This window comes from Rhinoderma darwinii, chromosome 4 (genome assembly GCF_050947455.1).
Source record: "Rhinoderma darwinii isolate aRhiDar2 chromosome 4, aRhiDar2.hap1, whole genome shotgun sequence".
In the NCBI taxonomy this organism is placed as follows: domain Eukaryota; kingdom Metazoa; phylum Chordata; class Amphibia; order Anura; family Rhinodermatidae; genus Rhinoderma; species Rhinoderma darwinii.
Window position 1 is genome coordinate 350,609,701 of NC_134690.1, and position 26,353 is coordinate 350,636,053.

The window sequence follows — 26,353 nt, forward strand, 5'->3', positions numbered from 1 at the left end:
TGACTTACACACACACACACACACACACACACACACACATTTTCAATGAAACAGAAATTGAATATTTGATTCTGTCTTCTGGATTTTATTTACTTACAATCTTTCATCTTTTGACCATTGTCAGTAATGTTCATGTGAAGTTATATAACAATAAGGAATAGAAGAACAGTTCTACAACCAGTATATACTGTATTATTGTCTAGGTAAGGTTAGATGATACTTCGAGATGAAAAACTCATCAAGGCAGAGAAGTCCGATAATGGACATTGTGTAAGGTCTAAACTCCTATATCAAAGATTAATTTCCAACCACTTTAGAACAACATACAATAACTACACCATTTCTATTATTTACCTCAAACACAATTCAGTTTGGCGCATATTAATCAAGAGTAAAAATTCATCCAAGTTTCTATACTACATGTGGCATCTTCTACGGATTAAGAGACCAAAAATCTGGATCTTTTTGATTTGGTCACACAACTCCCAGTTGAACGATGGACCGCGCAATGTAGGTGTTTAGTTTTTCTCCTTCAGTAAAATGTGATGGTGAGAAAATGGTTGACTGTGGGGTAAAGTCTCCAACCAAAAAGGGGCAACACAAAAAGTAGGGATAGTACTACATTGCATTTGGTCCATGGTCTGGTTTGAGCAAGGGAAGTAGAGGCAATGAAGGCAATAATAGCGGGTACACATTGCTTATGATTATCTCGGCCTGGAATCTAGCAGATCAGTCCATCAGAGCTGTTGTATGGTTTATTGGGATTAACCCTCTGTAGAACTATTGTGACAGTCAATGATCAGCTAAATGACATAGAAGAAACGGGAATCTGGTTTCCATTGATGTTGATTTCATAGCTGGTTTTAACAGATGGAGGATATTCTTTCTTGATATAGCATAACCATACAAATGTGCATTGATATGTGTAACTACAAACTGTTTAGAATTGTATTTGCATCCATTGGTTACTTGTATTACTAACAATTGTAAAATATAAAAATCTGTAAGTTTTATAGGAAAATATTTGAACCACCCTATAATACACAAGCGCTAATGTGGACTTAAACCCAAAAATATCATATATGTGAGGACTGCATACTAAGACAAGCCTTATAGTCATACTGTGAGTGCATGCATAGACTTACTATATGGTTGTGCATATTTAAAGCGTTCCTTGGGATCTTGGGTCAGGAACCAAATATAAATGTTGTTTAGCTTAGAAACTTGCAGCACTCCCTCTTCTCCTTCAAGTAAAGGCCATGTTTTAAGTCTTGGACAACTGTAATTCTGACAGAGCAGGTTATGTTTACGCCCCGTTGACGCCAATTTATTCATAATTTATCCTGTTAGCGCCGTCATGAACTGGCTAAATGCAGGGGCAACTGAGGCTCAATGCGGGGCAATGGAGGCACCTAAAAACACCAAAAAATGGCTCTGAAATCGGGGGGAAAGGGAGGAATTCAGTTATGGCAGAAGATTAGGATTTGTGGGGACATGACAGGTACTCTTTAAACTAAAAAAAATAAAAATAAATGTGTTGACTCTTTGGGGGTTTATTAGCAATTTGGCCCTGGGACCCCATTCTCACAAACTTGTGGCCAAAAACCTGCTGTGACATTTCATACAGGGTTACATCACACCGCCAAGGAATTTCCATCCCCAAGGCTGTATATTTTCACACAGGTTTGAAGAAACAAAGCTAAATTTCTCATTAATCAGTGCATATTACAAATGACCCGAACCCCCCCCCCCCCCCTTTAAACATGGAAGTGCCATGGCCTCTAAATGATAGAGTAGACAGAAGTGATCTGGCATTCGAGGAATTCTTTATTTTTTTTCTTAAAGGGCTTTAGATTCACTTTAAGCAGCTAGTGTGTTACTGGCACTAAATATCTATAAAAGATGTCCCTCCAATGATTTAATTTTGCAACTTGTGAGTTTCTGCGCCAGCTGATCAACGGTAAGGTCATCTTGACTGTGAAGCTCCCACTGTTTATTGACTCCTAAACAAAAAAGAGAAAAAATTTTGTTAATGCTTTGCAGAAAATGTATTCTGATTTATATAAACAATGTTTAATGTGACTCTGGATAGCACGGATGCACATTGTTCTGCCGAGTGCAGGGCCTGAGCGGATGTTGCATGATGTATGGATTCTCTCTTTGATTTTCTTTAAATCCCTGTGTCATGTACCCCCCTCTCAGGCCCTGCTCTAAAAATAACAATGTATCTGTATTGACCATAGTGTTCCTTTAACATACAACACTTGGCATACCTCCTGGCTTCGCCAGTTTCACACATTTTATGCCCCGTATTAGGACCGCTACTCCTGGATTTCCACAGTTCTCCTGAACACTTAGATTACCATAAATTTTTATAATCTAAGATGGGTCTGTATCATGGCCATTCAAAACCAGGATATTAATGGAAGGCGATTATTTCACATGCTCTATTACTTAAACATGCCCGGATAGGTAACTTAGGTTATCTAATCTAGATGACTCCTTTTAGACACATATTAGCACAGTATCTATTGTATAAGTATTTATAACATTTATAAGTTTTATGACTTCTCATGCCTTCAGAACTTCTCAACTATATATTAGAGGTTATTGATTTGATATAGTCCGAGATCTTAACTGTCGTTTTAAGATGGATGGAGTCTCATTCTATTCGAAGATTGGTACTACACACAGTGTTTTGTAGCATCTTTGATGACCCTATGCAAATCGGTTGTTTTTTGGCCTTTTGTTGTTTTTTTAAAAAATAAAACAATGCAGTCAGATGTTTGGTTTGCTGTGAGTCTATAATAAATCATGATGAGGTCCACACACACAGCATTTTGTTCTTGGCGTTTTAACTGCTAGGCGCAGAATCACGTACATGCACAGTATAGAAAGACAGTCATCCGCACATTCCGCCGTGCATGTACATGATTGTAATCGTGTGGGCACAGAAGCTGTGCCCACATGATCACCGCTGGAGGCTGGCTGTGAATGACAGCCAGGCTCCCGCGCAACGACAAGGATGGGAGAAACCTCGAATCCCTCCCGTTTTTAGCAATTAAATGCAGCGGTCATTTAAGTGGTTTGACAGAGGGAGCTCCCTCTGTCACCGATCTGCGGAACGCCATCGCCATCCGTCGACTGGTTGTTACGGCAGCCAGGGGACTAATAAAGGCACTGGCCAGGGCAGGTGTCATGGCCTAATAGATTGCCTGTCAGTTTTAAACTGACAGGCAATAATGCTTTGGTATACTGAGTATACCAAAGCATTTATATCTGCGATCAGAAGTATCTAAAGTCCCCTAGTGGGACTAAAAAAAATAGAAAATGAAAACCATTAAATAAAATGTAATAAAAAAAAAAAAACCTGAATATTAAAGTTAACATATTAAGCCGCTGGGTGAACGCCGTACCAAAAAAACACACAAAAACTGCGATTTTTCTTTTTCTATTCCTCCCACCAAAAATAATACCAATGACAACTAGATCTCGTCCCGCAAAAAAAAACAAGCATATGCCTACGTCGACGGACGAAATAAAATGTTACGGATCTTGAAAAGCGGCAATGCAAAAACAAATAAATTTGGTTTAAGAGTTTTAATTGTGCAAAAGTAGTAAAACAAAAAAACTATACATATTTGGTATCGCTGTAATCGTACTGACCCATAGAATAAAGTTCTATGTATTGTATTTACACCGAATAGAGAACGTTGTCAATTTGAAATGCGAAAAACAATGTGGGAATAGCAGTTTTTTTTTTTTTTTTTCAGTTTCTTCCCTTAAATTTTTTTATAAAAGTGAAGCAATATAATATATAGACCCAAAAATTGTGCAGTTAAAAAAAAAAAAAAACTCGTCCAGCAAAAATCAAGCTCTCATATGGTTATGTTGATATAAATATATAAAAGTTATGACTCTTGGAAAGCGAGGAGGAAAAAATGAAAAACAGTGCTTGGTCATTAGCTCAAAATAGTTTTGGTCCTCAAGGGGTAAATGGTGTTTTTTGTTTGTTTTTTTTTTTAAACGCAATATGCTACAGGTATGTACATTTTTTCTTGTTTTTTTTTTCCTCCATAAGATTTTCAACATAACCTAAAAAACGTCTGATAAAATGCATGTAAAAAAGATATTGGGAATGATTTACTATTTCTGCTCCTGGGTCAGAATTTTGGCCTAGGTTGCGCTGCTTTGTTTTTTTTCTGCAAGTCAATTTAGACATATGAATTTTTGATTTACAGCCATAAAACAGAAGTTTTTAAAAGTGTCTAGAAAAGTGGATGTGGCTAAGCAAAAAAAGGGGAAGTGCTTAAATGAGCCAACGTAAGCTAAAGTTTGGGACAATTTTTTTTTTTAAGTTAAATTAAGCCAACCAAGAGGTGGTGTGAGGAAGAGAACTGTGTCTAACATGTCTAGCAAGATGCTATCATACAGCATGCACCACTGTAACAAATTTAGCGCATGTTCTGACTGCCTGTTCTAAGTTTAAGCTGTCTAAATCTTGAGGCTTATCTAGAATGTCCTCATTTGTCAGCTGGATAGGCACAGGGTTGGACAGGCACACCAGAGTACTGTTAGGAAACGTCCGTCCCTTTAAGATTTCTATAACTACTAGTCTAGCTTCTGGGCAGTTCTGGTTTTAGTTGTCGAGCCTCTTCCACTTCCCTGTCTTTTTTCATGTCAAATTGGAGGGTGGAGTATTTAAATCTGGGTTGGTTCTGTTTTCTTTGCTTGTGATTTTCCTTGTTTCCACGTGTTTGATCAAGCTACTGACTATACACTGTACTTTTTGACTATTTGCACTTTTTGGAACTGGACCTCAGCTTGTCTTTGGATTACCCTTTGCTTACTGATTTGGACTTTCTGCTCCCGGCTGGTTTTGAAATCTGCAGTGCCTGATATCCACTAGCTTTGTGATTTGGACTTTCTGTTTACCCTTAGGCTGTCTTGGTTTCTGCTCTGGTATTGCCTGCATTGCACCTCTTATCCAACGATGAACTCTGTTAAAGAAACCTGGGTTCCATGCTGCAAAGTCCAACCAGCTTTGCGGTGGGCTCCGTCAAAAACCATAGAGTAGCCTTAGGTTCTGTTGATCGGAGTTGTGATGGATTTGGGGTTGCAGATTTATTTGCACGCTCATTCCTGACAGTATTCAGCAGCCTTTGGGGAATCGCTCACCTAGCAATTCCATAAACCTCCACCCTGGGAATTGTTAAACTGGTGCTTCCATAACAGATACTAGGGAACCCCCCCAGCTGGCCCCTGCTCTGACACAATAATGGCCCCAATAATCCAGCAGTAGACCACACCATTTGTTGCTGACTATTTCTTATGGGATGATTCAATAATAACTAATTAGATATTATTGATGATATGTCTTATGTGTGCAATGATAACAGCAAAGATTGAGATGCATTTCTACATGTTCTATATAGATGGAGGATGGGGCCCTTCGGATCATCTCCTCTGGGGGCCCCAGGGTAGCCCAGTTTGACACAGAATAGATCTATAACAACCAGTAATAAATTGGATTATACAAATATCAATAATAGCATTACTGCTTTCCTTGATTTAATTATGCATGTGGGGATTTATATGGAAGTGTCAAATACACGTCTAGAGGAGAAATGGGGGGTGCAGAGGTAGCAGTCACACCTTGGCCCTGGCGCCTGAGGGGGTTTAAAGTCCCCTCTGCCACATAAGAAGACACCAGCATTAGGCTGGATTCACACGAGCGTGTGCCTTTTGCGCACGCAAAAAACGCTGCGTTTTGCCTGCGCAAAAGGCACTTAACGGCTCCGTGTGGCAGCATCATATGATGCGCGGCTTTCGCGCAGCCGCCATCATTATGACACTCCATTTGGATGTTTGTAAATAGAAAAGCACGTGGTGCTTTTCTGTTTTCATTCATCCTTTTGACAGCTGTTGCGCGAATCACGCAGTTCGCACGGAAGTGCTTCCGTGTGACATGCGTGGTTTTCACGCACCCATTGACTTCAATGGGTGCGTGATGCGCGAAAAACGCCCAAAGAACTGACATGTCTGCACGGCCCCATAGACTAATATAGGTCCGTGTGACGCGCGACAAAATCACGCGCGTTGCACGGACGTATGTTCCGTTTGTCTGAATAAGCCCTTATAAACGGCGCATGATAGTTTGACAGAGTTTGGAGACATTGGAGCCCAAGAACTACAAACTACATATCCCTCTGCACCTCTATATGGAAAAAAAAGTTATGATATCCAGTTCTAAATTATGGAGCCATCCTGTTACAGTAGTTGAAACATTCCACACTTCTAAATTCTGCTTTCATATTTATGTTTTATGTGACCTATCAACATCTATGAAACAGAAGAGGGAGACAATAATCTAACAAAATGGGGAGCTCAGCCATTATTAGCACAGACCTTTCAATCAGTTTATTCCCCACATACCTGAAAATGCTTGTTTTAAGTAAGGTTTTGAGCTTGCAAACAGTAGCTTTTCTTTGATAGGTGCATCCTCTGGAGCCCTAGATAAACAATAAAAAGTTTTGTATTTAATACTATATAAAGCAAACCTTTTTAATCAGAAGCAAATGTATGGCATTGTTGGGTGTGCCCTAGATCAGGGGTATCGAACATGCGGGCCGCGGGCCACTTGCGGCCCCTAAGGCTGCCATCTGCGGCCCGCGGGGCACTGTGGCTCACTCGGGAGAGGAGAGAGCAGGCCGAAGGAAGAGTGTGCCGGCGCTCCTGCATGACGCCCCAGAGCAGAGCTTATACTAGCGCTCTGACCCAGGACTCCTGCTCTGAGGAAGCCCCTGACATCACTGTCTATATATGCTCAGTGATGTCAGGAGCAGAGCTAGAGACCCAGGCAGAGCGCTAGTAGTGCTCTGCCCGGAACTCCGGCTCTGGGCTTGCCCCTGACATTACTGTCAGGAGCAGAGCCTATACTAGTGCTCTGCTCTGGGACACCAGCTCTGGGGTTGCCCCTGACATCACATTCCAACCCAGGAGAATCCCCTGACGTCAATGTCTATGGGCAGTGACGTGAGGGGCACCTCCAGCAGAGTGTGTGTGTGTGTGTGTGTGTGTGTGTGTGTGTGTGTGTGTGTGTGTGGCATTATCTACAGTGGACACTGTGGCATTATATACAGGTGGCATTCACTACAGAGGGCACTGTGGCAGTATCTACAGTGGGCACTGTGGCATTATCTAGGGGGGTGGCATTCTCTACAGGGGGCACTGTGGCATTATCTACAGGTGGGTGTGTGGCAGTATCTACAGAGGGCACTGTGGGATTATCTACAGAGGGCACTGTCGCACTATCTAAAAAGGGGCTGCCCAATCTTGCCATTTTTGTGTCTGACAAACGCTGCCAACTGAGCACCCAGACTACATTTAGCGACACTTAAACAGGAAAACGTGATGGTTAATTAAAAGCACGCGGAGTAAACTCGCTAATTAAATTTCCGTTAAGTTTAAACATAGCGCTATTATTATACTAATGTAGTATTGTTATAGTAATGTAGTATTGTTAAAGTTTTGCAGTATTATTATAGTAATGTAGTACTATTATAGTAGAAAGTATCGCCTGGACAAGAACGCTGAAAAAATATTTATATTTTTATTAAATCTTTAAAATGGGCTAATCAAGCCAAATATTCCTATAGATATCAGGCTAACCAGGTAGGTAGGACTAGATAAGGGTGCCAATATATTGGCTTAAACCATTAGTGACCGCTCCATAGTGTTTTTACGGCGGTCACAAACGGGCTTTATTCCGATGCAGTAGCCTTTTTACGGCGCTGCAGCCGAATAAGTAAACAGAGCATGGAGTCGTTAAATCCCCCTGGGGGCATCCCTGCTGCTATCGATCTCACCCGTTTAACCCTTTAGATGCCACAGAATATGCCATAAATATCTGACAGATGCGGGTCCTAGCTCTGGGACTCGCACCTATATTGAGAACAGGTTACCTGACCCCTGTTTCACCAAGTGCGGCTTTAGTGCAGCGACATACTGCCAATTTCAGATGTGTTTTGGTGGAGATGGGGCACCCAACTCTTCTCATTGACTTCAATGGGTGCGTGATGCGTGAAAAACGCCGAAATATAGAACATGTCGTGAATTTTACGCAGCTCACGCTGCGCAAAACTCACGGACAGTCTGCACTGCCCCATAGACTTGTATAGGTCCGTGCGACCCGTGTGAAAATCACGCGGGTTGCACGGACGAAAATCACGTTTGTGTAAATCTGCCCTTAAAATGCTACAAAGGATGCTACAAAAAAAACACTGTGTAAAGAGGCCTTACGGTAGGAACACACACAACGTATTCTGTGCGGATACACTGCGTTCGGCTGCGCAGCGTCTCTACCCTGAACACCACAGTTCATGCCATCCGGAAAATAGCACCACATTGTGATGCGTTTTTTCCGGCGGAATTTCCGCTGTGAAGCAGCGCCGGAAAAAAAACAAACAACTTTCATACTTACCGCCTCCCTCTGCTCGGTAAGTTATACTTACCCCTGCTTCTTCTCCAGTCCAGCATCCTGGGATGACGTTGCAGGACATGTGATGCTGCAGCCTATGATTGGCTGCAGAGGTCACGTGGCCTGCAACGTCATCCAGGGAGGCCGGACTGGAGAAGAAGCAGGGGTAGGAATAACTTTATTATTCTTTTGTTTTTTTAATTTGCGATTTTTGCAGCGCATCGCGGTGAGTCTGCAAATATCGCAACACACACTGCTTTGTTTGCGGGTTTAAGCATCCCATTATATGCAATGGGTAAACCTGCAACAGAAGAGTTGCATATCCGCAGAATTATTTGACATGCTGCGGTTGAAGGTCAATCTATGTGCGGTGTTTTCAGCGGATATTTACCGCAGTGTGGGGACGAGATTTGTTGGAATATCACCCACACTGCTGGTACTGTAAAATGCTGCAAGTTTTCCGCAATTAATCCGTTGCGGAAAATCCTCAGTGTTTACGATATGTGTGGGTTCCTACCCTTAGGGCAGATACAGACGGACGTTGCGTTTTTGCGCGCGCAAACAATGCAGCGTTTTGCGCGCGCAAAAAACATTTGACAGCTGCGTGTGTCATCCGTGTATGATGAGCGGCTGCGTGATTTTCGCGCTGCCGCCATCATAGAGATGAGGCGAGTCGACGCCCGTCACTGTCCAAGGTGCTGAAAGAGCTAACTGATCGGCAGTAACTCTTTCAGCACCCTCGACAGTGAATGCCGAACACAATATACAGCAACCTGTTAAAAATAAAGAAAAAGTTCGTACTTACCGAGAACTTCCCGGCCGTTGCCTTGGTGACGCGTCCTTGGTGACGCGTCCTTGGTGACGTGCCTCTCTTGACATCGGGCCCCACCTCCCTGGATGACGCGGCAGTCCATGTGACCGCTGCAGCCTGTGATTGGCCTGTGATTGTGTAAAGGATCTGCCAGGCACTACGTCTGGGTATACTCCCAGGATTAATCAGTCGACACCTGAGGCCAGACCTCTGAGACTGACACCTGCTCCCACCAATCAGGGTGGCAGGCTCAGGAGTGGGAGAGCCTATCGCGGCCTGGTCAGTCAGAGTTAGCTCCGCCCCCTGTCCATTTATACCTGCCGTTTTCTCTTCCTCCTTGCTTGTTATTCTTCTTGGATTCCTGGCCCCACTGCTGCCTTGCTCCAGCCTGCTTCTGCCGTGCTTCTGCCTTGCTTCAGTTCCGTTTATCCTGCGTTGCTCTGCCCCTGGTTTGCTTCTGCTCCGCCCCTGGTTTGCTTCTGCTCCGTGCTCCCGTTTGTATACTCCACTACTTCCTGATCCTGACTGGCTCATTCACCGCTCCGTTTCCTCGCGGCGTTCCGTGGGCTACTGTATTCCCTTGCGTGTTCCCTGTTTGTACTCCCTTGCACTTAGACAGCAAAGGGACCGCCGCCAAGTTGTACCCCGTCGCCTAGGGCGGGTCGTTGCAAGTAGGCAAGGACAGGGCGGTGGGTAGATTAGGGCTCACTTGTTCCCTTCACCTCCTTCCTGCCATTACATAATAACAAGCCCTTACCTAGTCTACCATTTCTTCTACGCTGACGCTATCATGGACCCCCTTGAGACCCTCACCCAGCAGATGCAGGGCCTCTCCCTACAGGTCCAGGCCCTGGCTCAGAGGGTCAATCAGTCTGACGCTGCCTTTGTAGTACCCCTCACCTCACCTTTAGAACCCAACCTCAAGTTACCTGACCGGTTCTCAGGGGACCGTAAGACTTTTCTCTCCTTCCGGGAGAGTTGCAGACTTTATTTCCGCCTAAGACCTCACTCCTCAGGTTCCGAGAACCAGCGGGTGGGTATCATTATATCCCGACTCCAGGAAGGGCCCCAAGAGTGGGCCTTCTCCTTGGCTCCTGACGCCCCTGAACTTTCCTCCGTTGATCGGTTTTTCTCTGCCCTCGGTCTCATTTACGACGAGACTGACAGGACTGCCTTAGCCGAGAGTCAGCTGGTGACCTTACGTCAGGGTAGGAGACCTGTTGAGGAATACTGTTCTGATTTTAGAAAGTGGTGCGTAGCTTCTCGGTGGAACGACCCGGCCCTAAAGTGCCAGTTTAGGTTAGGATTATCTGACGCCCTGAAAGATCTGCTGGTTAGCTACCCCTCTTCTGACTCCCTAGACCAGGTTATGGCCCTAGCAGTACGACTTGACCGACGTCTCAGGGAACGTCAGCTTGAACGTTTCAATGTTTTCCCCTCTGACTGCCCTGCGATTCCCCCCGAGGTCCCGTCTCCTCGCTCTTCCACGGAGGACTCGGAGGTACCTATGCAACTCGGGGCCTCCATGTCCCCTCGACAACGTAGAGAGTTTCGCAGGAAGAATGGTCTCTGCTTCTATTGTGGGGACGACAAGCATCTACTGAACACCTGTCCCAGGCGCAAGAATAAGCAGCCGGAAAACTTCCGCGCCTAAGTGATCATCGGGGAGGTCACTTGGGCGCACAGGTATTTCCCGTTAATACTAAACGCAATAAGATTTTGCTTCCCTTTCAGGTCTCGTTTGCTGGCCGGTCTGCCACTGGCAGTGCCTTCGTGGATTCGGGCTCATCTGCTAATATCATGTCTCTAAAAATGCCTTTTATTGATTTACCTTATCCTATCCCGGTAGTGGGTATCGACTCCACTCCTCTTGCTAATGGTTATTTTACTCAGCATACTCCTGTTTTTGAACTCCGTGTTGGCTCCATGAATTTGGAGCAGTGCTCTGTACTGGTGATGCAGGGATTATCGTCCGATCTGGTATTAGGTCTTCCCTGGTTGCAGCTGCATAATCCCACGTTTGATTGGAATACTGGGGATCTCACCAAATGGGGTAGTGATTGCCTGATGTCATGTCTTTCGGTTAACTCTATTTCTCCCCGAGAGGAGGTAAACACGCTTCCTGAGTTTGTTCAGGACTTCGCTGATGTGTTTTCTAAGGAGGCCTCCGAGGTGTTGCCCCCTCATAGAGATTACGATTGCGCCATCGATTTGGTGCCTGGTGCCAAGCTTCCTAAGGGGAGGATATTTAATCTTTCATGTCCTGAACGTAAAGCTATGAGGGAGTATATCCAAGAATGCCTGGCCAAGGGTTTCATTCGCCCCTCGACTTCTCCTGTAGGTGCTGGCTTCTTCTTCGTGGGGAAGAAGGATGGTGGTCTTAGGCCGTGCATTATCGGAACTTGAATAAGGTCACAGTAACGAACCAGTATCCCCTTCCTTTGATTCCGGATCTTTTTAATCAGGTTCAGGGGGCCCAATGGTTCTCTAAGTTCGATCTACGGGGGGCATATAACCTTATCCGCATCAAAGAGGGGGATGAGTGGAAAACTGCGTTCAACACGCCCGAAGGTCATTTCGAATACCTAGTCATGCCCTTTGGGTTGTGTAATGCCCCTGCCGTCTTCCAGAATTTTATTAATGAAATTCTGAGAGATTACCTGGGTAATTTTCTTGTAGTGTAACTTGATGACATACTGGTGTTTTCCAAGGACTGGTCCTCGCACTTGGAGCATGTCAGGAAGGTCCTCCAGGTCCTTCGGGAAAATAATCTGTTTGCGAAGACCGAAAAATGTGTGTTTGGGGTACAGGAGATACCATTTTTAGGTCAAATCCTCACTCCTCATGAATTCCGCATGGACCCTGCCAAGGTTCAGGCTGTGGCGGAATGGGTCCAACCTGCCTCCCTGAAGGCGCTACAGTGTTTTTTGGGGTTCGCTAACTATTACAGGAGATTTATTGCCAACTTCTCGGTCGTCGCTAAGCCTCTTACGGACCTCACTCGCAAGGGTGCTGATGTCCTCCATTGGCCCCCTGAGGCCGTCCAGGCTTTTGAGACTCTCAAGAAGTGCTTTATCTCGGCCCCCGTGCTGGTTCAGTTCAACCAAAGGGAGCCATTTATTGTGGAGGTTGACGCGTCCGAGGTGGGAGTGGGGGCCGTCTTGTCCCAGGGTACCAGCTCCCTCACCCATCTCCGCCCCTGTGCTTACTTCTCTAGGAAGTTTTCGCCCACGGAGTGTAACTATGATATTGGCAACCGCGAACTTTTAGCCATTAAATGGGCTTCTGAAGAGTGGCGTCACTTCTTGGAGGGGGCCAGACACCAGGTAACGGTCCTTACTGACCACAAGAATCTGGTTTTCCTAGAATCTGCCCGGAGGCTTAATCCTAGACAAGCTCGTTGGGCACTATTCTTTACCAGATTTAATTTCTTGGTTACCTATAGGGCTGGGTCCAAAAATATTAAGGCTGATGCACTGTCACGTAGTTTCATGGCTAATCCTCCTTCTGAGAAGGATCCTGCTTGTATTTTACCCCCTGGTATAATTGTTTCTGCCACTGATTCTGACTTAGCCTCTGACATCGCGGCTGATCAAGGTTCAGCTCCCGGGAACCTCCCTGGGGACAAACTGTTTGTCCCCCTGCAATACCGGCTAAGGGTACTCAGGGAAAACCATGACTCCGCTCTATCTGGTTATCCTGGCATCTTGGGTACCAAACTCCTCATTACCAGAAACTATTGGTGGCCTGGGTTCCCTAAAGACGTTAGGGCTTACGTCGCCGCTTGTGAGGTCTGTGCTAGGTCCAAGACCCCTAGGTCCCGACCTGCGGGCTTACTACGTTCCTTGCCCATTCCCCAGAGACCTTGGACCCATATCTCCATGGATTTTATCACCGATTTGCCTCCATCTCAGGGCAAGTCGGTGGTGTGGGTGGTAGTAGACCGCTTCAGCAAGATGTGCCACATTGTGCCCCTTAAGAAACTACCTAACGCCAAGACGTTAGCTTCTTTGTTTATGAAACACATTCTGCGTCTCCATGGGGCCCCAGTCAATATCGTTTCGGACAGAGGGGTACAATTTGTTTCCTTATTTTGGAGAGCTTTTTGTAAAAAGTTGGAGATTGATCTATCCTTCTCCTCCGCCTTCCATCCCGAAACTAATGGCCAAACGGAAAGGACTAACCAATCCCTGGAACAATATTTAAGGTGTTTCATTTCTGACTGTCAATTTGATTGGGTCTCATTCCTTCCCTCGCCAAATTTTCCCTGAATAACCGGGTCAGTAGCTCGTCAGGGGTCTCCCCGTTTTTCTGTAATTTCGGGTTTAATCCTAGGTTCTCCTCCGTTTCCCCTGGTTGTTCCAATAATCCCGAGGTAGAGGACGTTCATCGGGAACTGTGCACAGTCTGGGCCCAGGTTCAGAAGAACCTAGAGGCGTCCCAGAGCGTACAAAAGATTCAAGCTGATTGTAGACGTTCTGCTAACCCCCGGTTTGTCGTCGGGGATCTGGTGTGGTTGTCGTCGAGGAACTTGCACCTTAAGGTCCCGTCCAGGAAGTTTGCTCCCCGATTTATTGGACCTTATAAGGTCATTGAAGTCCTCAACCCTGTATCCTTCCGTCTGGAGCTGCCCCCATCCTTTCGCATACACAACGTCTTCCATGCCTCCCTCCTGAAACGCTGCTCCCTGTCCTGGTCCCCCTCGAGGAAACCTCCTGTTCCCGTTCTCACCCCTGAGGGGGTGGAATTCGAGGTGGCCAAGATTGTGGACAGTAGGATGATCCAGGGCTCCCTCCAGTACCTGGTCCATTGGAGAGGATACGGGCCGGAGGAGAGGACTTGGGTACCTGCTCGAGATGTTCACGCTGGGGTATTGATCAGGAGGTTCCACCTTCTCTTCCCCACTAAACCGGGTCCTCTTAGTAAGGGTCCGGTGGCCCCTCATAAAAGGGGGAGTACTGTAAAGGATCTGCCAGGCACTACGTCTGGGTATACTCCCAGGATTAATCAGTCGACACCTGAGGCCAGACCTCTGAGACTGACACCTGCTCCCACCAATCAGGGTGGCAGGCTCAGGAGTGGGAGAGCCTATCGCGGCCTGGTCAGTCAGAGTTAGCTCCGCCCCCTGTCCATTTATACCTGCCGTTTTCTCTTCCTCCTTGCTTGTTATTCTTCTTGGATTCCTGGCCCCACTGCTGCCTTGCTCCAGCCTGCTTCTGCCGTGCTTCTGCCTTGCTTCAGTTCCGTTTATCCTGCGTTGCTCTGCCCCTGGCTTGCTTCTGCTCCGTGCTCCCGTTTGTATACTCCACTACTTCCTGATCTTGACTGGCTCATTCACCGCTCCGTTTCCTCGTGGAGTTCCATGGGCTACTGTATTCCCTTGCGTGTTCCCTGTTTGTACTCCCTTGCACTTAGACAGCGTAGGGACCGCCGCCAAGTTGTACCCCGTCGCCTAGGGCGGGTCGTTGCAAGTAGGCAGGGACAGGGCGGTGGGTAGATTAGGGCTCACTTGTTCCCTTCACCTCCTTCCTGCCATTACAGATTGGCTGCAGCTGTCACTTGGACTGAATTGTCATCCCGGGAGGTCAGACTGGAGGAAGAAGCCGGGAGTTATCGGTAAGTCAGAACTTCGTTTTTTTTTACAGGTTCATGTTTATTGGGATCGGTAGTCACTGTCCATGGTGCTGAAACAGTTTAACTCTTTCAGCACCCTGGACAGTGACTATGTCCTGACGTCGCGTACCGGACATTTTTTTGCCGGGTTCGGCCAAAACGAGTTCGGCCGAACCCGGTGAAGTTCGGTTCGCTTGTCCGGGTTCGCTCATCTCAAAGGCACTCCGTTTGGATGTTCGGAAACAGAAAGCACGTGGTGCTTTTCTGTTTACATTCATCCTTTTGACAGCTGGTGCGCTGTTTCAGTCGGTTCGCACGGAAGTTCTTCCGTGCAACCTGTGTGGTTTTCACGCACCCATTGACTTCAATGGGTGCGTGATGCGCGAAATACGCAGAGTTATTGAACCTGTCGTGTTTTGTACGCAGCGAACAAACGCTGCGCAAAAAGCACGGACTGTCTGTACTGCCCCATAGACTTGTATTGGTCGATGCGTGGCGTGTGAAAACCACGCGGCCCGCACGGACCGAATACACGCTCGTGTGAATCCCCCCTTAAAGTGATTCATGGAAGAACAAAAATCTACTTCTTCTACATGAAACCATCAACTTACCACATAACAAAAATCAGGTCTTGTTTTTTTGATTCTCCAGTAATATAGTGAATATCGAGCAAGGCATAACAACATTTGTTTTCAGGGAATAATGCTTTCAAACGTGGAAAAAAATTAGCTGAATCTTCTGCCAAAATTTCTTTCCCCTCTTCCACAATGATGTATTTCTCATCTCTACTGAAGCCAAAGAAAACGGCTTTCTTCCCAGACTTCTTGAGCTTCATTTCTTGGAACAACGAGACGACTGAGTCATCAACTTGGACACCTGATGCCTGTGAAAAGAGCAAAAAGCACAATTACTAATGGTACGCAATGCTGTACAAAGCATTCATTCATCCAAATAGGTATATGGACCAGAGGAGATAACGATATAAATTCCCTCTCACGTATACTTACACAGGAAGCCAACGTATTTGGGTGTTTTTGGACTAGTGGAAGTGAATGAAACATAGATGAAACTCTCTGAGCACATATATAAAAACATTTTCATGAAAAAACTGAACCTAAAGCTTAGTTCACACTGAGTTTTTTGGTGCTGTTTTTGATGAGGAAATTGCGCGGAAAAACGCCCGAAATCGCCATTAATTTCAATGGGAGGTGGAGGTGTTTTTTTCCCGCTCGTCGGAAAAAGAAGTGACATGCTCTTTCTTCCCGCGTTTCCGTCTCTAACCTCCCATTGAAATCATTGGGAGGAAAAGCATTTTTCGCGGATTTTTTTGCCTGCGGCCCTCATTGCGGCAGGTGAAAATCTGCCTGCAAAAAACTCTGCGTGAACATACCCTAAGGCCTTATTCAGACGGCCGTGTTTGGTCTGTGATATACGGACCGTGTATCGGCCAAATTTCCAGGACCGACCACAGTTCAGGGAGCCGGGCTCCTAGTATCATAGTTTTCTATGATACCAGGAGTCCCTGGTTCTCCATGGGAATACTGTCCTATACTGTAATCGCGTTTTCAGTACGGGATAGTATTCCCACGGGGAGGCAAGTACTCCTAGCACCATAGATAACTATGATGCTAGAAGCCCGGCTCCCTGAACTGTAGTTGGTCTGGGAAATATGGCCGACATCCGGTCCAAACACGGCCGTCTGTATAAGGCCTTAAAGGGGTAATGTTAAAAAAGGTTTTAATATGCAAGATCACCGGCAAACATTTGATTTTGCGAGAGGAAAGCCGCTGCCAGCCAAACATTTCTCCTGCAGCTTGTTAGCAGGTTTCCGCTTTGGCTCATAAAGTGGATCCAAAATGGTGAACCTTCCTCTATAACATTCATATGCCCTAATAAAGCATTTGAACAGGAGTTGTCATGATGAGATAACCCATTTAAGTCAATATGTGATAGTTTAAGTTCAGCAATGTTGGAAAAAAGTATCAATGTATGTAACAATGTTTATATATAATAGTGAGAATGAAAAAGAACAAATATAACATAACATTATAAAGAAAATACAAAACAAAGTTTGTAGACTTTACAGCTTTTTTTTTTTTCAATATTTAAAATACTTTTATTGTTAATACCAGACAAATATCCTAACACATATGTTTCCTAATAAATATAGCTTTCATCTATGTAGACTGCTGTTATATATTCCATTAAGACAAGTACAGAATTGCAATAGAAAGTGATCTGAAAATCACATTTTACTGTTTAGTACATTGAAAAAGTATTGACAGAGAAGCCAATTCACAAAGACTGGAGAGTAATTTAAAACCAATTGACTAGGTCATTCTTCTTGAAAAGGCTGAATGGTTTCCCAGGCTGCGTGCCAATGTTTTCTATTCATCTACAGTGAATACCTTTGAAGGTTGAATTGCACATGCTGTACTTATGCCCTTAGCATTGTATACTTAAAAAATGCTCTCTTTGACTGTGCTATTATAATAATGACAAGAAAGTAAAGCCTTTCATCCAGGACCAGACTGGAGTAGATATGCCTAAAAAAAACCTGTTTCATTTTCCAAGTACCACTGCATAGTCAATACTGCAGATGAAGAAGCAGCACTCCAGATGAAAAAATTGTAAATTTATTCAGGTTCACAGCAACGTTTCCCCTTCTCAATGAAGGCATTCTCAAGCCTAGTCAATATTATTTAGGAGGAAGATGTCAATAACTGTTGTCCTAGGGCCATACAAATTTGCTGCTACCCAACTGGAAGGTGATCAATGAAAAAAAAAAGGAATATTTTCCCAATTAATGTAATTTGTTGCATTATTTCTTCCCATCTTTCAGATATCCACCACCCCCTGAAGTCATCCCAGCGATCAGCTGATCACCATCTTTTCTAACCTAATGATCAGCTGGAAAGCCACATGCATTTGCAGTAGTATACATGGCACCTACTCAAATAAATTGAGGACCATGTGGCACATGCTTAAGTCAAACCTAAGTATATGTGCTCTTGTTCAGAGAGAGAGGTTTAAGTGGAGGAATCCCATCTTTGACGTCCAAATTCCCTAATAGATCATATGGACAGGGACTGTCCAGATGGGGCAAACCCGTTAAGTCTAGTGGTGTAACTACCGCCATAGCAACTGCTACGGGGCCCATGGCATGAGGGGGCCCATGTCACCAGCCATCTCAGGCCCCCCATGCCCAGTGGCACCGCTATCTGCTGCTATGGCTGCTACAGCGGTAGCGACGTTACATACAATAGTGTCTGCGTCCTTCAGACACAGATGCTATTGAGCACTATGACAGAGCAGGGAGGTATCTCCCTGCTCTGCCATAGGGTACTGTAACAGTGGCGCAGCTCTAGGGATCACAACGGTCATAATTGCGACTGGCCCCTAAGCCTGGGGGGCCGACAGGGCCCCTGTACCCACAAAGTGCTGACTGCGCTGGTCCCGCTTAACGAATGCTCCAGCATTCACTCTGCCATGAGTGGCTCGGCACAGGCATGCGAGATGTTGTGACATCATCGCGCCTGTCTGCGCCGAGTCACTCACAACACAGACCAGAGGAGAAGGATCCTCCACCCGTCGTGGGAACAGGGATAGGTAAGTAATTATGTTATTATTTTTCTACTAGGCACTATGGAGCATTACACTGGGTAGGGAAGGGGGGCTGATATGGTGGCAGCTACAGGAGCATTTTACTACATGGGGGCATTATTCTGTATGGGCTGCATTATACTGTGGGGGCATTATACTGTGGGGACAGCTATGGGGGCATTATATTATGTGGGGCAGCTATGGGGAGCATTATACTGTGGGGCAGCTATGGGGGTATTATACTGCATGGGGCAACTATTGGCATTATGCTGTATGGGGGAATTTGTTTGGGCATTCTACTGCATGGGGGAATATGTGTGTGCATTATACTGCATGGGAGAATCTGTGTGGGCATTATACTGTATGGGGCATCTGTTTGGGCATTATACTGTATGGGGGCATCTGTGTGGGCATTATACTGTATGGGGCATCTGTGGGCATTATACTGTATGGGGCATCTGTGGGCATTATAATGTATGGGGCATCTGTGTGGGCATTATACTTTATGGGGGCATTATACTGTATGGTGGCAGCTATGGGGGCATTTTAATGTGTGGGGGCAGCTAGAGGGCATTATACTGTGTGGGGGGCACTATGGGGCATAATACTGTGTCGGCTGAAACGGGTGTGTATGGGCGGGGATTGGGTGGGATTAGAGCCGTGGCTTAAAAGAAAAATAAATTTGCCGCTGCGTGCAGCATCGATCGTCCCTCTGTGATACTTGAAAGTATAGCACTGTCTACAGAAAAGTCTGTACAGCACTGTACGGGGAGACTGTATAGCCCTGTCTACAGGTGGCACTGTATAGCACTGTCTATAGGTGGGCTGTATTGCACTGCCTACAGGAGAGGGCTGTATGGCACTATTTTCAAGGGGGCACTATCTTCGAGGGCGGGCTGTGTGTCGCACCCAGTCAACAGTTTGCTATGGGGCCCAGTGTTTCCTAGATACGCCCCTGGTTAAGTCTTATGTTTTAGGAAGGACTATGCGGTATCTGTACATAAGATAATGTGTGGTGTGAAGTCAAATTATCTCCAAAAACTGTTGATCTGTAAGAGCGACTTCTGTCCAGTGGACTCAAGCTGTCCATGTATAACATGGGCATTCATTTATCTGTAATACTACATCTGGTCGGTATCAGCTGATAAAGGGCAAATGCATTATTACATTGCGGAAATTTAGATGAGCCCGACATACACTACCGTTCAAAAGATTAGGGTCACTTAGAAATTTCCTTATTTTTGAAAGAAAAGCACAGTTTTTTTCAATGAAGATAACATTAAATTAATCAGAAATACACTCTATACATTGTTGATGTGCTAAATGACTATTCTAGCTGCAAACGTCTGGTTTTTAATGCAATATCTACATAGGTGTATAGAGGCCCATTTCCAGCAACCATCACTCCAGTGTTCTAATGGTACATTGTGTTTGCTAACTGTGTTAGAAAGCTAATGGATGATTAGAAAACACTTGAAAAGCCTTGTGCAATTATGTTAGCACCTCTGTAAACAGTTTTGCTGTTTAGAGGACCTATAAAACTGACCTTCCTTTGAGCTAGTTGAGAATCTGGAGCATTACATTTGTGGGTTCGAATAAACTCTCAATATGGCTAGAAAAAAGAGAGCTTTCATGTGAAACTCGACAGTCTATTCTTGTTCTTAGAAATAAAGGCTATTCCATGCGAGAAATTGCCAAGAAACTGAAGATTTCCTACACCGGTGTGTACTACTCCCTTCAGAGGACAGCACAAACAGGCTCTAACCAGAGTAGAAAGAGAAGTGGGAGGCCCCGCTGCACAACTGAGCAACAAGACAAGTACATTAGAGTCTCTAGTTTGAGAAATAGACGCCTCACAGGTCCTCAACTGGCAGATTCATTAAATAGTACCCGCAAAACGCCTACAGTGAAGAGGCGACTCCGGGATGCTGCCCTTCAGGGCAGAGTGGCAAAGAAAAAGCTATATCTGAGACTGGCTAATAAAAGGAAAAGATTAATATGGGCAAAAGCACACAGACATTGGACAGAGGAAGATTGGAAAAAAGTGTTATGGACAGACGAATCGAAGTTTGAGGTGTTTGGATCACACAGAAGAACATTTGTGAGACGCAGAACAACTGAAAAGATGCTGGAAGAGTGCTTGATGCCATCTGTCAAGCATGGTGGAGGTAATGTGATGGTCTGGGGTTGCTTTGGTGCTGGTAAAGTGGGAGATTTGTACAAGGTAAAAGGGATTTTGAATAAGGAAGGCTATCACTCCATTTTGCAACGCCATGCCATACCCTGTGGACAGCGCTTGATTGGAGCCAATTTCATCCTACAACAGGACAATGACCCAAAGCACACCTCCAAATTATACAATAACTATTTAGGGAAGAAGCAGGCAGCTGGTATTCTATCTGTAATGGAGTGGCCAGCGCAGTCACCAGATCTCAACCCCATAGAGCTGTTGTGGGAGCAGCTTGACCGTATGGTACGCAAGAAGTGCCCATCAAGCCAATCCAACTTGTGGGAGGGGCTTCTGGAAGCATGGGGTGAAATTTCTCCCGATTACCTCAGCAAATTAAAAGCTAGAATGCCAAAGGTCTGCAATGCTGTAAATGGAGCATTCTTTGACGAAAGCAAAGTTTGAAGGAGAAAATTATTATTTTAAATAAAAATCATTATTTCTAACCTTGTCAATGTCTTGACTATATTTTCTAGTCAATTTGCAACTAATTTGATAAATATAAGTGTGAGTTTTCATGGAAAACACAAAATTGAGTGTATGGACAGGAATTGTCTTCATGAGACAACTCCTTTAAATAAGGGCAGCTACATGATGTCTGCAGTACTTTCCACTGAACTAAAGTCAACCTCAGCTAGAGTAACACCTAACTACACCCATATTTAACTTGCACCTGTTTTATGACAGGTTTACTTTAAGTACCAGCCCAATGTTATATCAGTCTTAGTATCAGATCTATTTGAGCTATTCTGGGAAAAGGGGTCCTAAGAAAATAATTCAGAACCAGGAATGGCCTTTTTTTTTTTTTTTTTTTTTTAAAACATCGTCACTGCCAGTGATGTCCTCATATTCATATCATAAGTGATGGAAGAACAAAACAATTCTTTAACCCTGTCACAAACACATACAAGGGTTTTATACTTGACATTATACAAAGGATCTATTTATTAGTTACACTGCGAAAATAGATTTAAAATACCAACGAGGGTGTGAACTGTATTATTGCACTATGCAAACACGGCATAAACAGAGGTTTCCATGGCAATAAGAAAATGATGTTTTGCCAGCAGCACATTGTCAGATCTAGTGCCCTCTACTTACATGCACAATGCACATATGATCGCTGATGTTAAATGTATGACATATAATGACTTTATATAGTTCATTCATATTTTCCCTCCTGAATTATGCAGATGCTTTCTTTGTTTCACATCGATCATGCACCTGGTGCTCTGATAAATTATTCACTTTGCAGTATGTTCACCTCCGTCAACACTCATGTGACATATGCTATTGTACTGGTCATAAGCGGGTTGTCCGGGCATAGAGTGTTTTTTCATACTGATGACCTATCCACAGGATAGGTCATCAGTATATTATCGGTGGGGGTCTGACACCCAGCTATTCCGGCTGTCTTCGGACACCGGATGTCCGCGCCGGAAGCAGATGGCTCTGATCACAGTATAGCGGCCGTGCTGCAGTAATGCAGCTCTGCTCCAATTCAAGTGAATAGGAGCAGAGTTGCAGTACTGCAGCCTTGCCATTGTACAGTGTACAGAGCCATCTGCTACCCACACCGACCACTGCATAACATTCGGTGCCTGGAGGCAGCCGGAACAGCTGATCTATGCAGAGTCCGTGTGTCGGACCCCCACCGATTATATACTGATGACCTATCCTGTGGATAGGTCATCAGTATGAAAAACCGCCGAGCAAATGACAATGAAACAAAGACAAAATAACAACAAAGTGGCTGCCACACCTGTGTGACAGATGTATACATGTCTATATGAAGCAATATCTAATTGTATAAATGTAAACGCCTAGAAAAATTATGTTTCATTATTCTGTTTCAATCGTTTTTATTGTGCTTTTAAGTATAAGGTAACTTGTACAAAGGTACAACAGCAGTACATTTTGGTGGATTACATTCAATCTACCCAACTTAAGTTTTGATAGTTGGAAAAACATAAAAAAAAAAAAAAAAATAATAAAAGAAAGGAACAGAAAATAAAACCTAAAGATGATATCTATACTTGTCAACTTCATTAAGTTCAATTCGGATTAAGGTGTTAAAGAGGCAAAGTTGGAAGTTTTCCAGCTTTCCCAAGAACTGTAAAAGTGAACCCATTTGTGTTGATTACATGCCAACATATATTCGTATCTATAGTTATTATTAATGTTATCACCTATCTGGTTTAGTTTGGGAATAGGGGGTGATCGCCAATTTTGTGCAATAGATAATGTGGCAGCTATTAGAATGTGGCACATACCTGTACTATGGGGTTTGGGGATTAAGGCAATACCCAATCTTAGTAATGCAAGTTCTGGTGTTAATCTATATGATATCTTCAATACTGAGGTAATTGATGGAGAGCCAAAAGTTAGTAAGGAATGAGCATTCCCCAAAAGTGTGCAATAATGTTCCCACTTGGCCACATACTCTGCAACGTTTCTCAGATACATTTGGATACATTTTCGATAGTTTGTATGGTGTTTTATACCATTGAAAAAGTACCTTAAAGTATGTTTTATGGGGGTTAGTGCATGATATCGTTTTAAGTGTGGTCATAGTCACTTGCGACCACTGATATGGTAAGTAAAATATGTTTAATTTTTCTAATGCATCTATAATAAAAAGCAACTTTCCAGATGGTCTTGATTAAGAAGAAAATCCTACAGTTCTGTGTCTACAGCTCCCATACAAACCTATGTGTCTCCATGGTTACATACAAAAAACAAACACTGTGTGTAGTAAGATCCTGTAATCATGTGTTACTCTACTCCCACTGCTCCCATTTAATTTAAGCCTAATGTCAATAGAATGGGGGACACAGGGGCTGTATTATTAGACTGTGCACAGAATTTGTTTGTAATCCATAGCCATGAAGACACTGGCAGAACTACAACTCCTAGCATGACCAGACATGGCTGTCAGCGCATGCTGGGGATTGTAGTTTTCCAACAACTGGATATCCTTTACAGTGCACAACCAGAGTAGCCTTCAAATACATACAAAAATGAGTTTATTACAGGAATATTTCCAGTCATGTGAAATATGTACGTCAATTGTCCCTCCTCATGATGCTGGAACTTTTTTCAAACTAAAATAAAAAAAGTTTTTAAATTGCACGAGAAACAAACACAGGGAACAGTAAGGACCACTAATATACTTTACCTCAGCACAGTGCCCATTGGGGCTGTAAGCCAGCTTTCCACTGACCCAGACTGTCGTTTATAGCTGCATTGTTACCCAATGTGCAACCATTTTTTTATTGTTCCATTACACCCTAATAAAAAAAAAAAAGAACTAACTTTGCAAACAAAATGTACCAAAACAACTCCTACCGTTTTGTGTTTACAGCTCCTTTACAGACCGATGAGTCCCTATGGTATCAGACTACAAACAAACCCTATACTGTCTCATTCTTCATTTATAGTTCCTTCCATTTGTTCCCTACTTCTTGTAACCTATTAAATGTATATTAACAAGAAGAAGACGTATGAAAGACAGCATGACTGCAGGACCACACTACACAGGGATTGTACGTAGTCTGTTACCATAGAGACACATAGGACTGCATAGTAGTTGTAGACATAAAACTGTAGATTTCTAATGAAGTCTATGCAAAGTTGCTTAGATTCTCATTTTAGATGTATTGGAGCAATAATGAATTTTTGTTTTGCAAAAGTGAACATCCCGTTTAGAAAACATAGTTATAATAATCTATAAATGCATTTTGAATAGTAAAATAAATATAAAACTCTTCACTTCTAACTATATTAGTTTAATTAAGTATGTTGCACTAATTGTAAAGCATATTTCTAAACTATATAGAGTTAATCCTTCTATGTTCTTGGTCTTTAGGGAAATTGCCTGCAGCTTGCTCTGTCATTTTGGATCCTCTCTTGGGGGAGCCTTATGTAATTGGATATTTTTGATGCAGAGGAAAGACAAGATCTGCACTGCAAACAGTTTACATCCATATTAATGTTTTAGCTTAACATTTTACATTGAAGAAAATAATTCACTTGTGATCATTGGTAATACATAACTGAATGTCACCTGTCCTGACAGTAACCAGCATGACATCTTATACCACGCAACTCAACACGCGGTCATATTTGCATAGACACAAATTCTGTACAATAGGCCAGAACATTTATAGGTGAAATTTTTTCCCCCTTTAAGGTAGAACTTGTACGGCAGTGCAGTAAGTACCGACATGTATATTTAATGGAATGAGTCATTGGTATCTATGTGTTTCAGAATAGTTCTTCATTGTTCTCTATTAACCTACATAAAAGTAAAATGGCAAGTAAAAACCTCCTTGGGGAAGGGTGTTGGGTATAGCCCAAAAAACTTTGGCTCTTATGGACAGCAGACATGCGCCTAATTAATTGTATTGGATTTTCCGGTATACAATAAGAATAACAGATGACAGCAGAAACTACATATAATAAAAACCTGGTTTCAATGGGCACCTTGCCATGTTTTATTTTCCCTGCAGGGAAAACACATATTTGCCTTGCAGTTCTTCTGTCTATTAGTTGATCTCAGGGGCTCCCAGCAGCAGGACCCCCTTTATAAGCTCGATTCTAGATGACCCAAAACATAAACTAGGTTTATTCAAACCCAAGAACCTTTGTTGAGGTGAATGAACATGTATACAAATGTGGACTGCTCGACAATGCTCAACATTTTACATTTACTTACTTTTTATTTCTTTTGCCCTCATTAAACATTTAAAATATTTTAAAATTCTATTCTACTTTTATGAAAATATAAAAGGTTATCATTTCAAAAAAGTTTCGTTTTTTATGATATTGAATTTCTTAATGTCTTAATTATTATTAATATCAATTAAAAATAACAATGCTTTCAAAATTGCATTTCTAAATTAAGCATATACTTACTGAATACAAGATTTATAAATACAAGAAGTAATTAGGAATTAAAAAAAAGTACATGTCTTGTTTTTACACCTTATTCTTTCCGGGGGAAAAAAGAAAATCATTTCCTTAAATATAGTTACTTATAAAAATAAATAAAAATATAAAAATAAATATTACATTAAATGACATATAAAATGATCAATATTATTAGACAAGTAGATTTGTTTTTTTTTTTTTTAAATTCCCATTACTCACCATGTTGGCAGTGGATCAGTGCAAGCTCAGAGAGACCGGGATGAACTTGTCAGGAAATGATAGATGTGGAACTGTCTTTTGTGTCTGCACCTGTTGATGCTGTGCAGGTGAAGTGTTCTTGAGGGTTACAGAATATCACCTATGACAGCCTATTACTGGCTTAGCTCGTAGTCACGCAGTGGTGGCGTTGGCTTACAGGCTATTCAGAGCAAAGGAGGAGGAGAAAAACACTGCTGTACAAAGGCTGAATAACTAGTTTTCACCTGTGATATATATGTATACAAGATACATCATTTTCACTCACTTTTTATTGTGTCTGCTGCTCAAAATGGATTTGAAATTGTTATTCATTTTCCCCCTTTGTTGTTACATTTATTAGAAAAGCAGCCTTACAATAATTTTTTTGTATATGCTGTCTTTATTGAAAAATGTAACCAATTAAAAAGAATTGGCGGAAATCACAAGAATG

General features: G+C 43.4%; 1 protein-coding gene across 1 annotated transcript; it reads right to left on the minus strand.

Moving 5' to 3' along the window:
* Window positions 1–130: 130 nt before the first annotated feature.
* DSTN (destrin, actin depolymerizing factor) lies at window positions 131–26,059 on the minus strand. The gene is made up of 4 exons (XM_075862939.1): window positions 25,885–26,059; window positions 15,515–15,786; window positions 6,436–6,512; window positions 131–2,003 (listed from the first exon to the last, which is right to left on the minus strand). Exons 1-4 carry the CDS (start codon window positions 25,885–25,887, stop codon window positions 1,894–1,896), a joined length of 462 nt encoding a protein of 153 aa, XP_075719054.1. The 5' UTR covers window positions 25,888–26,059; the 3' UTR covers window positions 131–1,893.
* Between the last annotated feature and the right edge of the window lie 294 nt (window positions 26,060–26,353).